This window comes from Lutjanus erythropterus, chromosome 10 (genome assembly GCF_056507025.1).
Source record: "Lutjanus erythropterus isolate fLutEry1 chromosome 10, fLutEry1.hap2, whole genome shotgun sequence".
Taxonomy (NCBI): domain Eukaryota; kingdom Metazoa; phylum Chordata; class Actinopteri; order Lutjaniformes; family Lutjanidae; genus Lutjanus; species Lutjanus erythropterus.
The window spans coordinates 9,546,452-9,560,915 of NC_139326.1; the positions used below are offsets into that span (position 1 = coordinate 9,546,452).

A 14,464-nucleotide genomic window follows, 5' to 3' on the forward strand; every position below is an offset into this window, starting at 1 on the left:
AAAGTGCGCACGGGACGGGATCACAGCTGTCAGATTGTCAGCATGACAGCTGGAGCAGCTGGAGTGTTTGTATCTGTGTTTACCAGGATCCAGAAAAACAGTGATTAAACAATTATGATCTATAACATGAAAAATGAACAAGACATTATATATAACCTTGAGACCCGGGGAGGAAAAGGTATGTGTGCTTCTGTCAGAGCCCGATACTGGCTGTAACCCTGCGTGTAAATTTGCACATGGGGTTATCAAACTTTCTGATTCGGTTTCCTCCACTCACAGTGTAAGTGGGATTGAGGAGTGAGGATGGGAGGAGGAGGAGGAGAAGGGGCAACAGCCATGTAGATGTGCCTCAATCCGGCTCAGGTGGGTGTCCAGCCAATCTGAGCTTCATCTCTGCACCGTCTCTCTCCCCGACTCCTCAGTCAGTGGAGCCACATGGTAATGATGATGATAAGAATGAATTATAAAAAACAACATAATTTCACAGTGCTTCAGCGTGAAGCATAACATAACCACTTACATATCTGCATGACTTTTATGGTTCATGTATTGTATTACTTTTGACAAAAAATAAACAATTTCCACAGGAAGCTGCTTTGGAGGCGCCCTGCTGTCTTGTAATATATTGCGTGCTCTCGCACTTTAACTTAACCAGGAGATCCGTCTCCTTGCCTTAAAAATCTTTCATTTTGTTCCCTCCTGGTAAATCTGCCATCATGCTCCCATGGCTTGTGATCTTGGCCTACCTGCCTCTTAAAGGTGATGAGAGCTGACTTCCTTCCGGTTTACTACTGCTCGGCTGGTGAATTAATCAATGCACTTGTGCACAGCTGATAAGTGTATCCTGATGTGCTGCTGCCAAGGGGCAGGATACCCCTGTGCCCCCGGGGTAAGCCGGCAGAGGTGGATTTTAAATTCCAGCGCCACGCGCTGTCAACTCACATCTGTAATAACCGGAGCAGCTGCGGTGCTACTGTGTCTTTAAATCTCCCTTCCAGTCCGTTGCCCCGGTAACCCGGAAGCTTCACGCTCTGCACGCTCAGCGCTACTCAGAGTCCTTCCTGTTTTAGAAATTACAAGGAAGCAGCAGCAACTGGACAGTCGCATATACTGATGGTGCGTGAGTCGAACAAAAAGCATGCATGCATCTCCTGTAAACAGCTGTTCCTCTCCGAAACTCCGGCTTTCGTTTGGTTGAAACGAGTGTGAAATAAAAGCACGAGTGTCCTCCTGTGTCTGCTCGCCGTGGCTCCTGCTCACATTCAGGGAGCTGCTTCTTAAGAGTACGAAACATTAAACAGATGTTCAGTGTTGCTGGGAGAATGACAGAGCAGTCTGAGGTAGCTGGTAACCGTGTGTTAATGAATGTTTTTAACCGCCTGCAGCCTGGTTTTAAAGCCAGAATAACTTTGCTCTGTTTGCATAATTAATTTAGTTTGTTTCACGTGCGTAAAGTTGAGCGAACACACGGCAGCTGCAGCCGTACTCACAGTTACAGGTTTCATAGCAATAATGTTGACAAATAGTTGTAGTTTGCTGTTCATGCAGTGTGTTATTGCAGTGTGAATGATCACTGCTCCGTTGTATTTAGTGAGCTATAAGCTTGTAGCCTGCACAGGAGTGTATGATACTGTAGGGGAGGATAAAGTCTAAAGTGTAAACAGGGCGGTATAATGTTTTGGCTCACTGCCATCTTACAGGTGCAGCGAGCTGTAGGAGACAGTTATCTTTATAGTGTCTGATAAATAAAGAAGGGTTTCATTTCATGACATGTACACGTATGTGAGAGGCAGCAACTAAGGATTGTTTCTGTTATTGATTCAACTTTTTTTCTCGATTAAGCGATTAGTTGTTTGGTTCATAGAGTGTTAGAGAATGGTGAAAAGTGTTGACCATAGCCTAAACTGATGTTCACATTTAAGAAGCTGAAATCAGACAATTAAAAAATTGGCTCAAAAGGAATCATCAGTTATCAGAATAGTTGGAGATAGGGTGTGGCGATATGGCTTGTAAATATCTTCATATTAAATATACTGTAAAATTGCACAGTGGGGAATCTCAAAGAAACATATGATGACCCTAACCTTGACTATGATGCTTTAGGGCTGGATGATATGGACAAAATCATATATCATCATGAGATTTTTGATGAATAATCATCAGTAATGTGGATACAATAACGAAGAGGGTAAAAGCAAATAATAGCTTGATCACTCTGGTAAGATAAGAAAAGTAGTGCGGCCTTCAAAACCACCAGCAAAAGACAACACTAACAGTAGCCAAAATCTACAACAATACCCGGTCTCATATCACAATATTGATATAATATCAATTTGCTGCCTGTCCCTCTGTTAGTGTACCATGTGTCACAGCAGGCCTTTGTGTTCCAGCTATGATTATTTCTTCTTCTCAGTTTTTGCATTGTCAATTGTAACAGGATGCATCTCAGTGAACTGTGGACGTGGAGGACCCATGCTCTCTCATCTCTGTGCTGTCACACCAGCCCTGTACATACTGTGGATCACTATGGCCCAGATAGCTGGCCAGGAGGACAGAGAGAAAACTACTGCACTCAAAGGTAAATATGAAATGATTCTCTGAAAATTAAAAAAAAAAAGTGAGCCAGTACTCTTAAAACAAAAGACAAAAAATGAGAAAATGTCTTCAAAAGATGTGAAATTAAATTATGTTTACAACAAACTAGTGTTGCACACGGTATGTGATTTTCACTGTGTGAAAAGTTTCAGTTTCACAGTATCATGGTATATGGTAATGCACAATGACCTTTAAATAGAATAAAAACAGAAGATTTTTGACTTATTATAATTTCACAAAATATTATTTCCTGACAGACAAAATCCATGATATAAACTTGAAATATGTATATTTTTAATAACACTAATAAGGCAGAATTAAACACTATGCAATAGGATAACAGTCAGTTATCATATGAAGGCACACCATGATGCTGGTATACCTCCTAACATATAATTTGAACATGTTGCTAGCTATTTTTCATTTTACTTTATTTTGCCATTTAGCTTGCTGTCTTTTTATTTCAAAGCCGTCACCTGCATCATCTTGAACGTTTAAATAGACTCTCCTACAAATACCTGCTGCTTTGACACATCATGTGGACTGTAGTCCTGTATTATTGATGAGATGATATCCATCTGACTTTTCCCTGGAGGAAAAGTGTTCCAGAAACACTTCCTACAGGTCTAATTTCTGTAAGGTTAAATCATATACAAAAATACTGTGCACAAGTCAGTCTTGAATAATTTTTTACAGTTTTGGTCCTGTGAACTTGAGTGAACTCCTGCGAGCCAATGAGATAGAACACAGACTGTCCCACTTAACCTTGAATCAAGCATATTCATCCACCATTTTAGTCAGTTCAAGTCAAGAGGTCGAGTTAATTTATGAAGCACATTTCGTATGCCAGGCATAGACACCAATGTGTGAAGAAAAAGAAAGGATAAAAAGGTATGAAATGCATAACAAAACATAAAAGATAAGAAGGTACTGCAAAAAAAGGAGAATGAGATATGAAGGTATTATTCTTATTATTCTTCTTATTATTAAATCATTTCAACAATAATACTGATTCTAAAATGAGTTTTACATAACCGGACACTTTAAACTTAACAAAAACTTGAGCAAAAAGATGATTTAGTCTGCTTTTTGAGGAGGACACTGTTGTAGTAGACCTTAGTTAATGTTGTAAAGAATTCCAAAGAGTAGGAACATAATGTCTAACCTCAGAAGACCATTTAAAAAAAATAAAATAAATATCTATTTCAGTGATAGAATTTGCAGAAAAATGTGAATAGACATTTTGGTTTGCTTATTATTTGATGTGAATATCCTTTTTTCCAACTACTGTGCCACTTGAGGAGAATGAATAGCTTTTAGTTTAAGTAAGTTCGAAGACTTTTGCGGATCAGTTGCTGTTGCTTTGTTCCTTAACAAAATGAGGAGACATTATATTGCTGGATATTTTCAGGTTATTATGTGATTGAGATAAATGACAAGAAATCTTGACTTCTTTACAGAGAAGCAGCTACGACTTTTGTCACTCATTTTTGCTCACCTTTGATCTTCTGTTTTATCTATCTCCTCAGATTTGCTGTCGAGAATAGACTTGGATGAACTGATGAAGAAAGATGAACCTCCCTTTTCTTTCCCCAAAACGCTGGAGGAGTTTGAATACGCCTTCAATGAATGTAAGTACATATTTTAGTCTTCAAAGGATAAAGCACACCATGCCTTCTGCTTCAACAAAAAACACCAAATCCCATGAACTCTAAGTGAATAGAACAATACTACTGACAGTTTAAGCATAGTACTTCAGCTAAGGTGAATAGAAAGTTAAATCTTGGTAGTGGATTGTCAAAACTGCATGAGGTCCACATATAAACTGAAATAAACACAATAAGTGTGTGTGTGTGTGTTCTCGATGCATAGCCTATCATCTGCAGTAGTGGCTCACTATAATTTTAACTTGTGACCCCTTAAAATGAAAGCAGTGTCTACTAACAACCTGTTGTCACAGGTAGAATATGTCCATAGACAAAGGAGGCTTACTTTTGGCACACTTGCAACAAGCCAAGGATACAGTTAAAGCATTTTTGGGTATATCAAGGTTAAAAAAGACAAGTTTCACTTTAGCAGCACCTCACATTCACGTGGAGTTTACTGGGCGCCCTGGTATATTTTTCTTGTTGCTTTAAAGATGGTTGACTGTTGAGTCTCACTCCCACATTGTAAAATACTGACATTTTGGGAATGTGACGCAGCAATAAATTTTCTTACCGTCCAGTGATTGGGCAAAGTCTCTTGTTACGGGCTAGATTTTCTAAAGCCTGAAAATAGAGCCGAGAGGAGGAGCAGAAATCTAGATTCTCTCAGACCGCTTGAATTACATTATGCTTAAAGGTTATTGTCCAATGACGCCAAAAATAAACTGCCTACCCCAGCTTAAATGACCTAAAAATGTCTTTGCTGTCGCCTGGGACGTTTTGAGGTTAAATGTGTACTGTAGGGGTGTGTGTGTGTGTGTGCGCGCGCGTCAGTTATTAGTGACAGGAAGGAGCAGAGCTGGACCCAGAGTGGGGCAGGTCCAGGTGATATAAAAGTCTCTTTAGGATTCTCTTGGCTCGCTTTAATCAAACCAGGTGGAGAGAAGGAGGAAGAGTTGGAAAGGTGGTGGTGCTTTTGACTCTCACACTATTCCCCTGTAGCCTCTCTCTCCCTCTGTCTCCCCCCTCTCCCTCTGTCTCACCCCCTCTGTTCTCTGTCAGTGTCTCTGCTGGCTGTCTGGCTGGCTGAGTGGGGGACATGTTGTGTACTCTACGGCCCGTCAGTAACCTACTCAGCCTTGCCCTCCGCCTGACGGAGCATTTGCATAACCTCGCTGTGCCTAAGAACAGAGACACGGAGACTTACCCCCCACCCGCCGCCGTGCCAACACTCGCCACCCCCCACCCCCCCTCTTCTACCCCACCCTCAAGTCCCAGCTCAGTCTCCCATGGAGGCAGGAACACATTCAGAGGCTCTTCATCTCCTCTCCCTCTGTATCTCTTTATTTCTGCCCCTGCCCCGCTCAAAATCCCACCCACACGCACTCTCGCACATATATATATATATATATTTATATCCACACCCATACCCATCTGTATGTCTTGTCAATTTCCACTCAGGCCTGTTTTTGAAGGATAGCATTTCACAGTTGCTCTGGCTCGCGGGCATTTCTATAGCTACACCCAGGCTACCTTTGCCCGAGACAGGTGGAACAAAAATGTTAATTTGACCATGTAATGATGTGAATACAGACGAGGCTGTGTACAATAGTTTGCAGGTATCTTAATCACTGAAGATGATGGCTTCATCTTGCTAGCCCTCCAGTTTTCCATTACTGGAAATCCAAGGTTATGTACACCTAATTAAGCGGCCAAATTGAGAACAGAATGCTAATTATGACAGAAAAGAGGAGAAAAGTTGAGAAAACGTTATTCCTCTGAGAGGATGTGTTGGGGGAGGCAATGGAGCTGATCACCCCCCTAGCTCACACTCTCACACACACACACATCTTCTCTCCTTCCCTCCTGCACACAGACACACGCACACCCCCCTTTCCTACAGTAGGATTTCATTATAGCTCCTCTCTTCCTTCTCTTAGGCAGTAGTGTTTAGATCCTCACCCCTCCATGAATGCATAATTGATTTTCTTCAAGGTACTTTTTGTGCACACTGCTTTATCCTAACTTCTCACTCGTCTCCTGCTCTACCTCTCAGGCACAAGTCTGCTTTTTAATGCAACATGATGACAAACCCAGATTCAGGTTTACATGTTGTCTAACAACTACACCATGAAAGCAAGAGCTGTAATACGCAGTGTGTTAGCAATGTAAGATTTATCACATTGATAGGGGTGAAAGTGGTAGCAATTTAGAAGAAGATGAAAAAAAGTGCTTATGCATTCTTTTATCTTGCATAGATATTATATTTATTTATTTCTTAGATGGGTTTCCTCACGTTGTGCAATAATTGAGAAAGTATGAGAGCCCCCTGGCTATTTGGGTTAAGTATGTGTACTTTTCAGTGGTTTAGCTCTTACGAATTCTGCAGTCATAAAGGTCAAAATTAAATTTAACACTGTTTAGTGTTTTATTGTGTTGTAGTGTCAATCGCAGGATCGATGGGCTCATTGCTAAGGTATAAACGTAGAGGTTCCACAGCCACATGAGGGCAATTGTTTATTAAGAAAAAAGTAGCATAGTTTCTGAAGCAGCATTTTGCTGTCTTATGACTGTTTTATATCAGATTAAACCTGGATGTCTTAAAAACTCCTGTGCTTCCTCCAAATTATAATAAATCACTTAACAATTGTCCCAAAAACCTTTTGTTTCTTCTCAGTCAATTCTTGTGTGTTGCAGTGGTGGTGTGACTTTTTTTTTTAATAGAAACACACTTACTTTATAGGAATATAGGACTTGTATGAGGTCCTTATTAGTAGCTGTATTACCTGCAGTAGATGGCGGTCGGCACACCCCCAGTTTGGAGAAGCAGCAGTAGTACAAGTGTTGTAGCTATTTCAATGTCTTGTATTCTTGTGTTAATTATATTCTCACAGTTTACCAATTCACTGAGTCGATGTAAAGATTTACTCTTGACTTGTTGAATTAAAGTCAAATTGATGGTAACTTTATATTCTCAGCAATTATTATTGGATAAAAATCTAAAATTTTATGTCCTCAATGTTGAGTCAATTTTTCCCAGTGGAAGTGAAAATGTTACTTAATATCTGTATTTTTTAAGGTATTGTATTGAAATTAAAAAAACTCATATCTTGACAGTACTGATCATTATTCTCATTTTCATTGAAACACATATTTTATTAAGTTTCATCAAGTTATGTTTTGATGCTGAGACCTTCATCATGCAAAAGCTTTTACTGGCCCAATGAAGGTCTAAGGACCAAAACAGTGTAGCTTTAATAAAGTAGTAGCATATAAAGTATAAATAAAAATATCTTTAATAAAGTTTATTGTAAATCAAGGACCGTGTGTGGGAGTTCTCTCTTCTCTTGCCTGTGAATTTTCCTCCTACACATATGTCTACAAGAAACTCAAGGTGTGCATGAACCTTTAATTCTATTGAAAATAATTATGGTGGGATTTTTTGGAGGATCTCTACCAAACAAAGATGTTTTCTCTGTCGCTAGAATATCATGTGTAGGTCATAACATCTCTCCAGCATCAAAATATTTAATTTGCACTAATATTTTGACGCACATTTCACCTGTAATAAATACTTTGTCTCCTGCAATTTGAAACCCAGCTTTAAAAAAAACTCCCCTTTTAAGCCAAGTGACACTTACTGTATGACCACACCTGGTCCTCCTGGCTGGAGCTGCTGATGTGTGTGTGTGTGGGTTTGGGTGTGTGTATCTGTGCTGGTTAGGGTGATTGGCTGATGCCCAGACAGCATCCTCAAAGGAACTGCAAGGAGCAGTTGTTGTCGTGGCTAATGCGTGCCAGGCCACCTTTCTGCTTACACACACACACGCATAAAAACACACTGAGAACCTTTCCCACACCTCCTTCAGTCTTTGCTCCTGGAGATTTCAGGTGGAAAAGGCAGGGACAGACCTGTGGCCTGTCGCCAGACTGAGCCAGGAAGGAGAAGGAGAGAGAGATTGACACAGTTAAAGAGGAACGGGAGAGGCTTTTAGACGGATGAAAAGAGGGAGAGAGGGAAAGAGAATTTTTGCCATACCAGCTGTCCAGCTCTGGCCTGCCAGACTACCCAGAAGGCCGTTGGAGTCGTGACTGGACGAACGCTGCTGCATCCACAGGCCTTGTACCTGCCAGATGGGGGTGGCTGAGGGAGGGTGGTTAAGGAAGTGAAAGGACCAACAGAGGAAAAGAAAGAAAAAAAATGAAAATAAGCAATTAGTTTGCTCAATTTGAAATAGACAAATAGAGGTACTTTTACATGTCCGGTCAGAAGCATCTACCCTCTTTACTTGCACGCACCAATACAGGTATCCACAATCATTACAGATGTGTTTTTCCCTTCTTTAATTCTATCATTCTCCCACAGATGGCCAGCTTAGACATATAAAAACGGGAGAGCCCTTTGTCTTCAACGCCAGAGAGGATCTCCACCGCTGGAACCAGAAGCGCTATGAAGCTCTTGGAGAGGTAACACACACGGTTTTTTTAAGCTTAATTCACGCCAGCAATGTTCAGCATTGTTGGTTTCAGCTGCTGTGTCTGTTAAGATTCTGTGTCCTGGGCAGTTTTTCTAACAAGATGTTACAAGATGTTGCAATAGTATAATAATAGTTCATTGATAGCAAGCAGACATGGAAGTTTAGCCCTTTTCACACATGGAACCTACGACATGATTTATTCTACTGGTGTAAGGCAGATATTTTAAACTTTCTCTAGGGGTGTAATGATATATCAATCCGGATCGATATATCAATTCACTGTTCAATCCAATATCATCGAAGCAATGTGAAAATATCGATATATATCATCATCTTTGAAATGCACATTAATTCTGGAAATCACATGACATGTCAGTCATAAAACTGATAGATCATAATTTAGTTTTTTGTGAGCTAATATAAATGTAACTGAATGTGGTTGTATCGTGATAAAAGTTGTGATTTACACCACTAATATTCACATCTATAGGCCTTTTTCACCAACATTGAACCAGCCCTGTCTGAGAAAAAATGGGGCACTCCCCATACAGATAAACTTAATTTTAATTATCTGTTTTACAGTCCAACATCAAGCCACCCACTGTAGTTATAAGAAAAATCAAGTTGTCAAAGTTAATATTGATTCTCATTTAATTCCTTCTTTTTATTTCTACATCTATATGTCTAAAAATTTTGGATTGCGTGCATGTTTTATTCATTATAGCAGCTTGTTAATTCAGTAGGCTCTTGCACATTCCTCCATTACAAACTGGATGAGCTGCACTGTAACCTGCTTTTTGACACCTTGACTGCCAGGGTCACAGAATTGCTTTAACAGAGGTGTGGCTTGTCGTCCAGGCCTCTGTCAAATTAGAGTTTACAAGAGTTTTAAAGGTCATGTTTCACATCGGCAGATGAGCGCAATGGCTTTCACCACCATCTGCCAGTTTTCCACTGCATGATATGGCTCAGCTCGACTCAATTTGGTACTTCTACTTCGTTTCCCACTGATGATACAAGCTTCAGTGTCAATATTTTCCTTTACTCACCCAGTCGGGCAAGTGTGTCAGAAATCAACTTGCCCAAAGGAACTTGTCCCTGTACAAACAGTTTTATTTATTAGTGGTTATCAATAACAACTAAGACTAAATTTAATTGTCATTTTTAATCTAGGGGTCCAACTTCTATAAAATGTCAAATCAAAGTTCAAGTTGATGTCTTTAAATGTCTCATTTCTCAGTTTGAAACTTAAAGATAATCTGTTTAATATGGTGTAAAACAGAAAGAAGCAACTAATCTCCATATTTGAGAGGTTGAAAAAAGCATGTTATGCTTTTTTTTGCTTGAAAAATTACTTTACCCATTAATTGGTTTTCAAAATAGTTTAATAATTTATTTTTTTTAAATGGCTGGATGAGTGAGTGGCTAGCATTATTAGCCAGACATGGCATTGTACTTGCCCCAGGTAAGTGGGCAATCCTTATCATTGAGCCCTGAGATTGTGCACCCCTCAACACAGGCAGAGTTGATCGTCATAGTGATGCTGCAGTTTGGAAAAAACACATGGGAGCTTTAGTCTTGAGAAGCTGCAGCCTTTGTTCACTGACAAACTGTAAACTACACTGTACATTTACTGCCAGATTGACAACTTCGTCTGCAGTGTTTTCACTTCACCCTTTAGTATTCATCACATAAACCCAGTCAAATTTCAGAATGTGAAATCTGGTCTAGACAGTGACTTGTGAGCCTGAATCAGATGTGAAACCTGAGAACCTGAGCATGTCTGACACTCAGCCTGTTACTGGGACCCCCAACCTCATCACCAGATAAAGAAGCCCTCAGCCAAACCTACTGAGGCAACATTAAGAAGGCACAATGTAAATAAAACAACCTGCCTGTGATGCAAACACTACAGGAGGCCTGTCTACAGTGTTCTGATTAAGACTGCAGCCTGACACAGCATGTGCAGAAGAGTATCAACAACTGTCTTGGCAGTTTTTCTGTGACTGTGCAACAAGAACATGCTGACACACATTAGACACTTTACAGTTACTGATGCACATAACTGCCAATGAACTGATGGCCTTTATTGTTGTTTGTTACAGCATATATATGGAGTATACGGAGGAGAAGCATAGATATTAAAGCTACTTTTGGACTTTCATTTAAAAGATTTAATACAATGAAATATGCACGGCTTTAAAATCCTGCCGACACACATTTTTGTGAAGTTCCTTGTGAAGTTCTGTGGTCGTTCGACTGCACCGCCATATATCCTAACATACACCACCCTAAAGTTCACCTCTAATTCACTCCCACAGTACCACCACATGCAATATGCATTAAGATAATGAGACAAATGTTCTTTTGTAATCTGTTTTTTTTATTTGCATCCCCTGCTATGTTGCTTTTAATTGTGTGCATTCTTTGAAGTTCAAAGCAAAGTGATAGACCCGTTTGTGGGATTACCTGGGTGTTTTTTATTATTTCTAATGCAGGTATACAGTAGCTCCTTTGAGAGCCAGCCTTCTGTGAAGGCTTTTTTCCCCTCTTTTCTTTTGCCTGCTCAGGCAGTATCTACCAGCATCTAAAAAGGCTGTAGAAACAAACATTTGGTAGCGCGCAAACAGAGGCCCTGAAAGAACACACAGACATTTAAACTAACTGAACTCAGGCATCCGAGGGGGGCCAAACATTTGGAGGAAACAAATAATCATCAAGCGGGATGTATGCAAATTTTATTCATCCTGTGATTAAAAAATTGACAGAAGCATCTTCTTTAGAGAAGAAAAAAGGAAACTGTGTCAATCAGTGTTGATACGAGCTTGTGTAATGAGAACAGATACTGTATGAATTGTGCTGCAGGAGATTAACTGGCTTAGAAAGAAAGGAGCACTACCTGAATAAGCAGTATTATCTGTCTGTTGTTTTTAGGCCACAGATGATTCAAGAAAATGAATATTGTACCTCATACAGCTTTGCAAGTACAAATGCATTGTTTTTGCTGCTAAGAAATATGCTCCATTATAAATAGACACAACTACTGAATTGTATGCATTTGGATGTAAAAGTGGGTTATGCTGCTTAGTCAGCCTTTGTATGTGTGAGTTTAAGAGTGCATATCACAGAAGTGAGCCTGCATGCTTTTATCTGTGACACATGGAGATACATTTGACCTTGAATTCCTCTCTCTATGTGATCGTTTGTCTATCGTCTGTCCCTTCTTTTATCCCTCTCCTTCATTTCTGCATCAGGCAGGATGAGTTTGTCAGGTGTCATAAGGGTAAATATAGAAAAAAAAGTTTCTGTGCAAGCAGGCCTGTTATGGGCTAACACAACACGCCCGGATGACCTTTCTCAACCTACCACCTGAGACAGTCTGAGAACTAGCCACATTTCAGTCTGAGAGCTGTGCGAGATGGCACAAGGACGTGGGTGCATGTGTTTGCCCCTGGCAGTATGAATAGAACCACATCATCATTGCCCCCTAATGTTCACTCACATTCCTTTCTCTCCCTCCCTTCTTCCATACCTCTGGACGTCTGATGGCTGCCTCCTTCTTTTCTACAGTGCAGATGCTCCTCTCACTTGCTCTCCTAGCTGCTATTTTTGCTATTTTTTTCATACTTTTTCCTACTTGTTACCTATCACAACTAAACCGTTTGGAGGATAATTTCTGACAACTACTACTACCTCTACTTTTAATTGCCTTATGTTCCTGCACTGCAACCCTGAACTGACCTAAACATTAACTGGAGAAGCTCTGTGTGAGAATGAAAATTTCTAAATCAGCTGGACTTTACCCTGCCAGCTCCCTGTTATAAAGTCCGCAGCAAGCGAGTGGGCATTTTGATGATGTTTCTGTCATGCGACTGGCACAAAACCAGAAGAATAGAACTAACAAAATAAAACACTGCAATTTCTGCACCGCAGTTTTTACTTTATGTTGTGCCTAAGCCAAACAGTGTATTTCCAGTGGGTGCAAATGCATCTGACATGGACAATTTCCTGTTAAGTGTCTGATTGTCCGGACATTGTCTGGAGCTCATGTGAGAAAAAGGCTTTATGCTACTCACAATATTAACACAACCCAAAGCTTAACTTAGTGGACCACTGAAACAGTTGTATTATACATTGTTGCAGAAGGCTGATGCACTTGAGACAAGGATATTTGCGTTGGAGAGGTCTTCTGAACTCCACAACAGTCTGCAAATATCTGCTTCCAGTGCATTATCATATCAGAACTCAACATGACGAGATTTAAATGGACGGATATCTCTGAACAATGCCACAACCTTCCAAGACTCACTGAAACAAGACCAGTGAACTCATGAATGGGATTTCCACCTTCTGAGATAATCTGGTCATAAAAACTCAATATAAGAAAACCAATTTGAACTATTAATAAATCTCCACAAGGCAGAAGTGGAAATGGTTGCTGCTAAGTTTGGACAATCTGTTCTGGGGACGTAGACATCTTTTCAGTGCACATGGTCTACACTCAAGCTGTTCTGGAAATAAAGTACTAATGAAACATTTGGTGCTGATTGTGGGGGAAAAATGAATCACAGTTATGCAGATGACACACAAATTTATATAATAAAATCACAAGGTGACTCATGTCCCTTACCAGCAAGGAGTAAGTGGATCCAACAAATCGATGACTGAATGTGCCCAGATTTTCTCCAGTTAATCAGAGATAAAACTGAATTGTCTTTGGACCCAAGGAAGAACTATTAATGCCAGTGATGAGCCTCAGTTGCTAAGTTGGTTTAGTCATTGACTCAGACCTAAATCTACATGAAGTCAATTACAAAATCAGCCTATCATGACCTCGTTATAGTCTTTGCTAGGACCAGGAGAGTGGATCACATCGCTCCAATTTTCAGATCTTTACACTCACCTGGTGTGTGTCAAAGACACACTGCTGGTGGTTTACAAAGCACTGAATGGTTTAGGACCAAAATACATACAGGTCTGCTTACTGTCTCCAGAGTCAAACCTAAACATAGAGAAGTAGCTTTCAATTTTTATGTGCCACATATCAGGAACAAACTCCCAAAAAAGTTTCCTCCAACTTTTGAGTTCTTTTAAAACAGCACTCATCTGTTTGCCACTGAATTTTTTAAATTTATATTTGGGACTATTTATTCATGTCTTGCACTGCACTGTGATTTTTATTTTATTATTTATCTATTATATTTAATCTTTTATTTTACTTTGTTTTAATCCTTTTAAATCCTATTTATGTGTCTTTGTATATTGTTTTTTTACATTGTCTTGTGTTTTTTTATATCTTGCCTTAATGCCTTTATGTTTTATGTAAAGCACTTTGAATTGCCTTGTTATTGGAGGATGCCTTGCCTCTGTCCATCTCTCCCTCCCGCCTGTCTTCCTTTCAGTGTCTTTATATCCTCATGGTCCTGAATTTTGTGTGGAGGACTCTGTGTGTGCGTGAGTGTGTGTGTGTGCGCGTTTGTGTGTCTGTGTACGTGTGTGTGAGTGGGCTGGGGGGTGGCGGCTGTATTGTCAGACACATCACAGCACCAGATGTCCAATTTGCACTTCAGCCTCGTCTGAATGGAGGGACGGATAGAAAGAGGGAGAACGAGGATGTTGGTGTGATGGCCTCCAAGCAAAAGAAAGAGAGACAAAATTTGTGTTGGGCACAAGAGCGGTGAATAATTTTTCACTCTTTAAAAAAATAATTCAAATTTTTTTCTTTTCCACATATTTTTGGGATGA

The 14,464-nt window shown here is 40.0% G+C and overlaps 1 protein-coding gene across 1 annotated transcript in view; it reads left to right on the forward strand.

Moving 5' to 3' along the window:
- Positions 1–1,028: 1,028 nt before the first annotated feature.
- arb2a (ARB2 cotranscriptional regulator A) overlaps positions 1,029–14,464 on the forward strand; it is a 239,966-nt gene continuing 226,530 nt past the window's right edge. The window contains exons 1-4 of the mRNA XM_084728154.1: positions 1,029–1,116; positions 2,438–2,578; positions 4,125–4,226; positions 8,608–8,708. Of these exons, the coding sequence (XP_084584280.1) occupies positions 2,473–2,578; positions 4,125–4,226; positions 8,608–8,708 (309 nt within the window). The 5' untranslated portion in view covers positions 1,029–1,116; positions 2,438–2,472. The remainder of the gene's footprint in view (positions 1,117–2,437; positions 2,579–4,124; positions 4,227–8,607; positions 8,709–14,464) is intronic.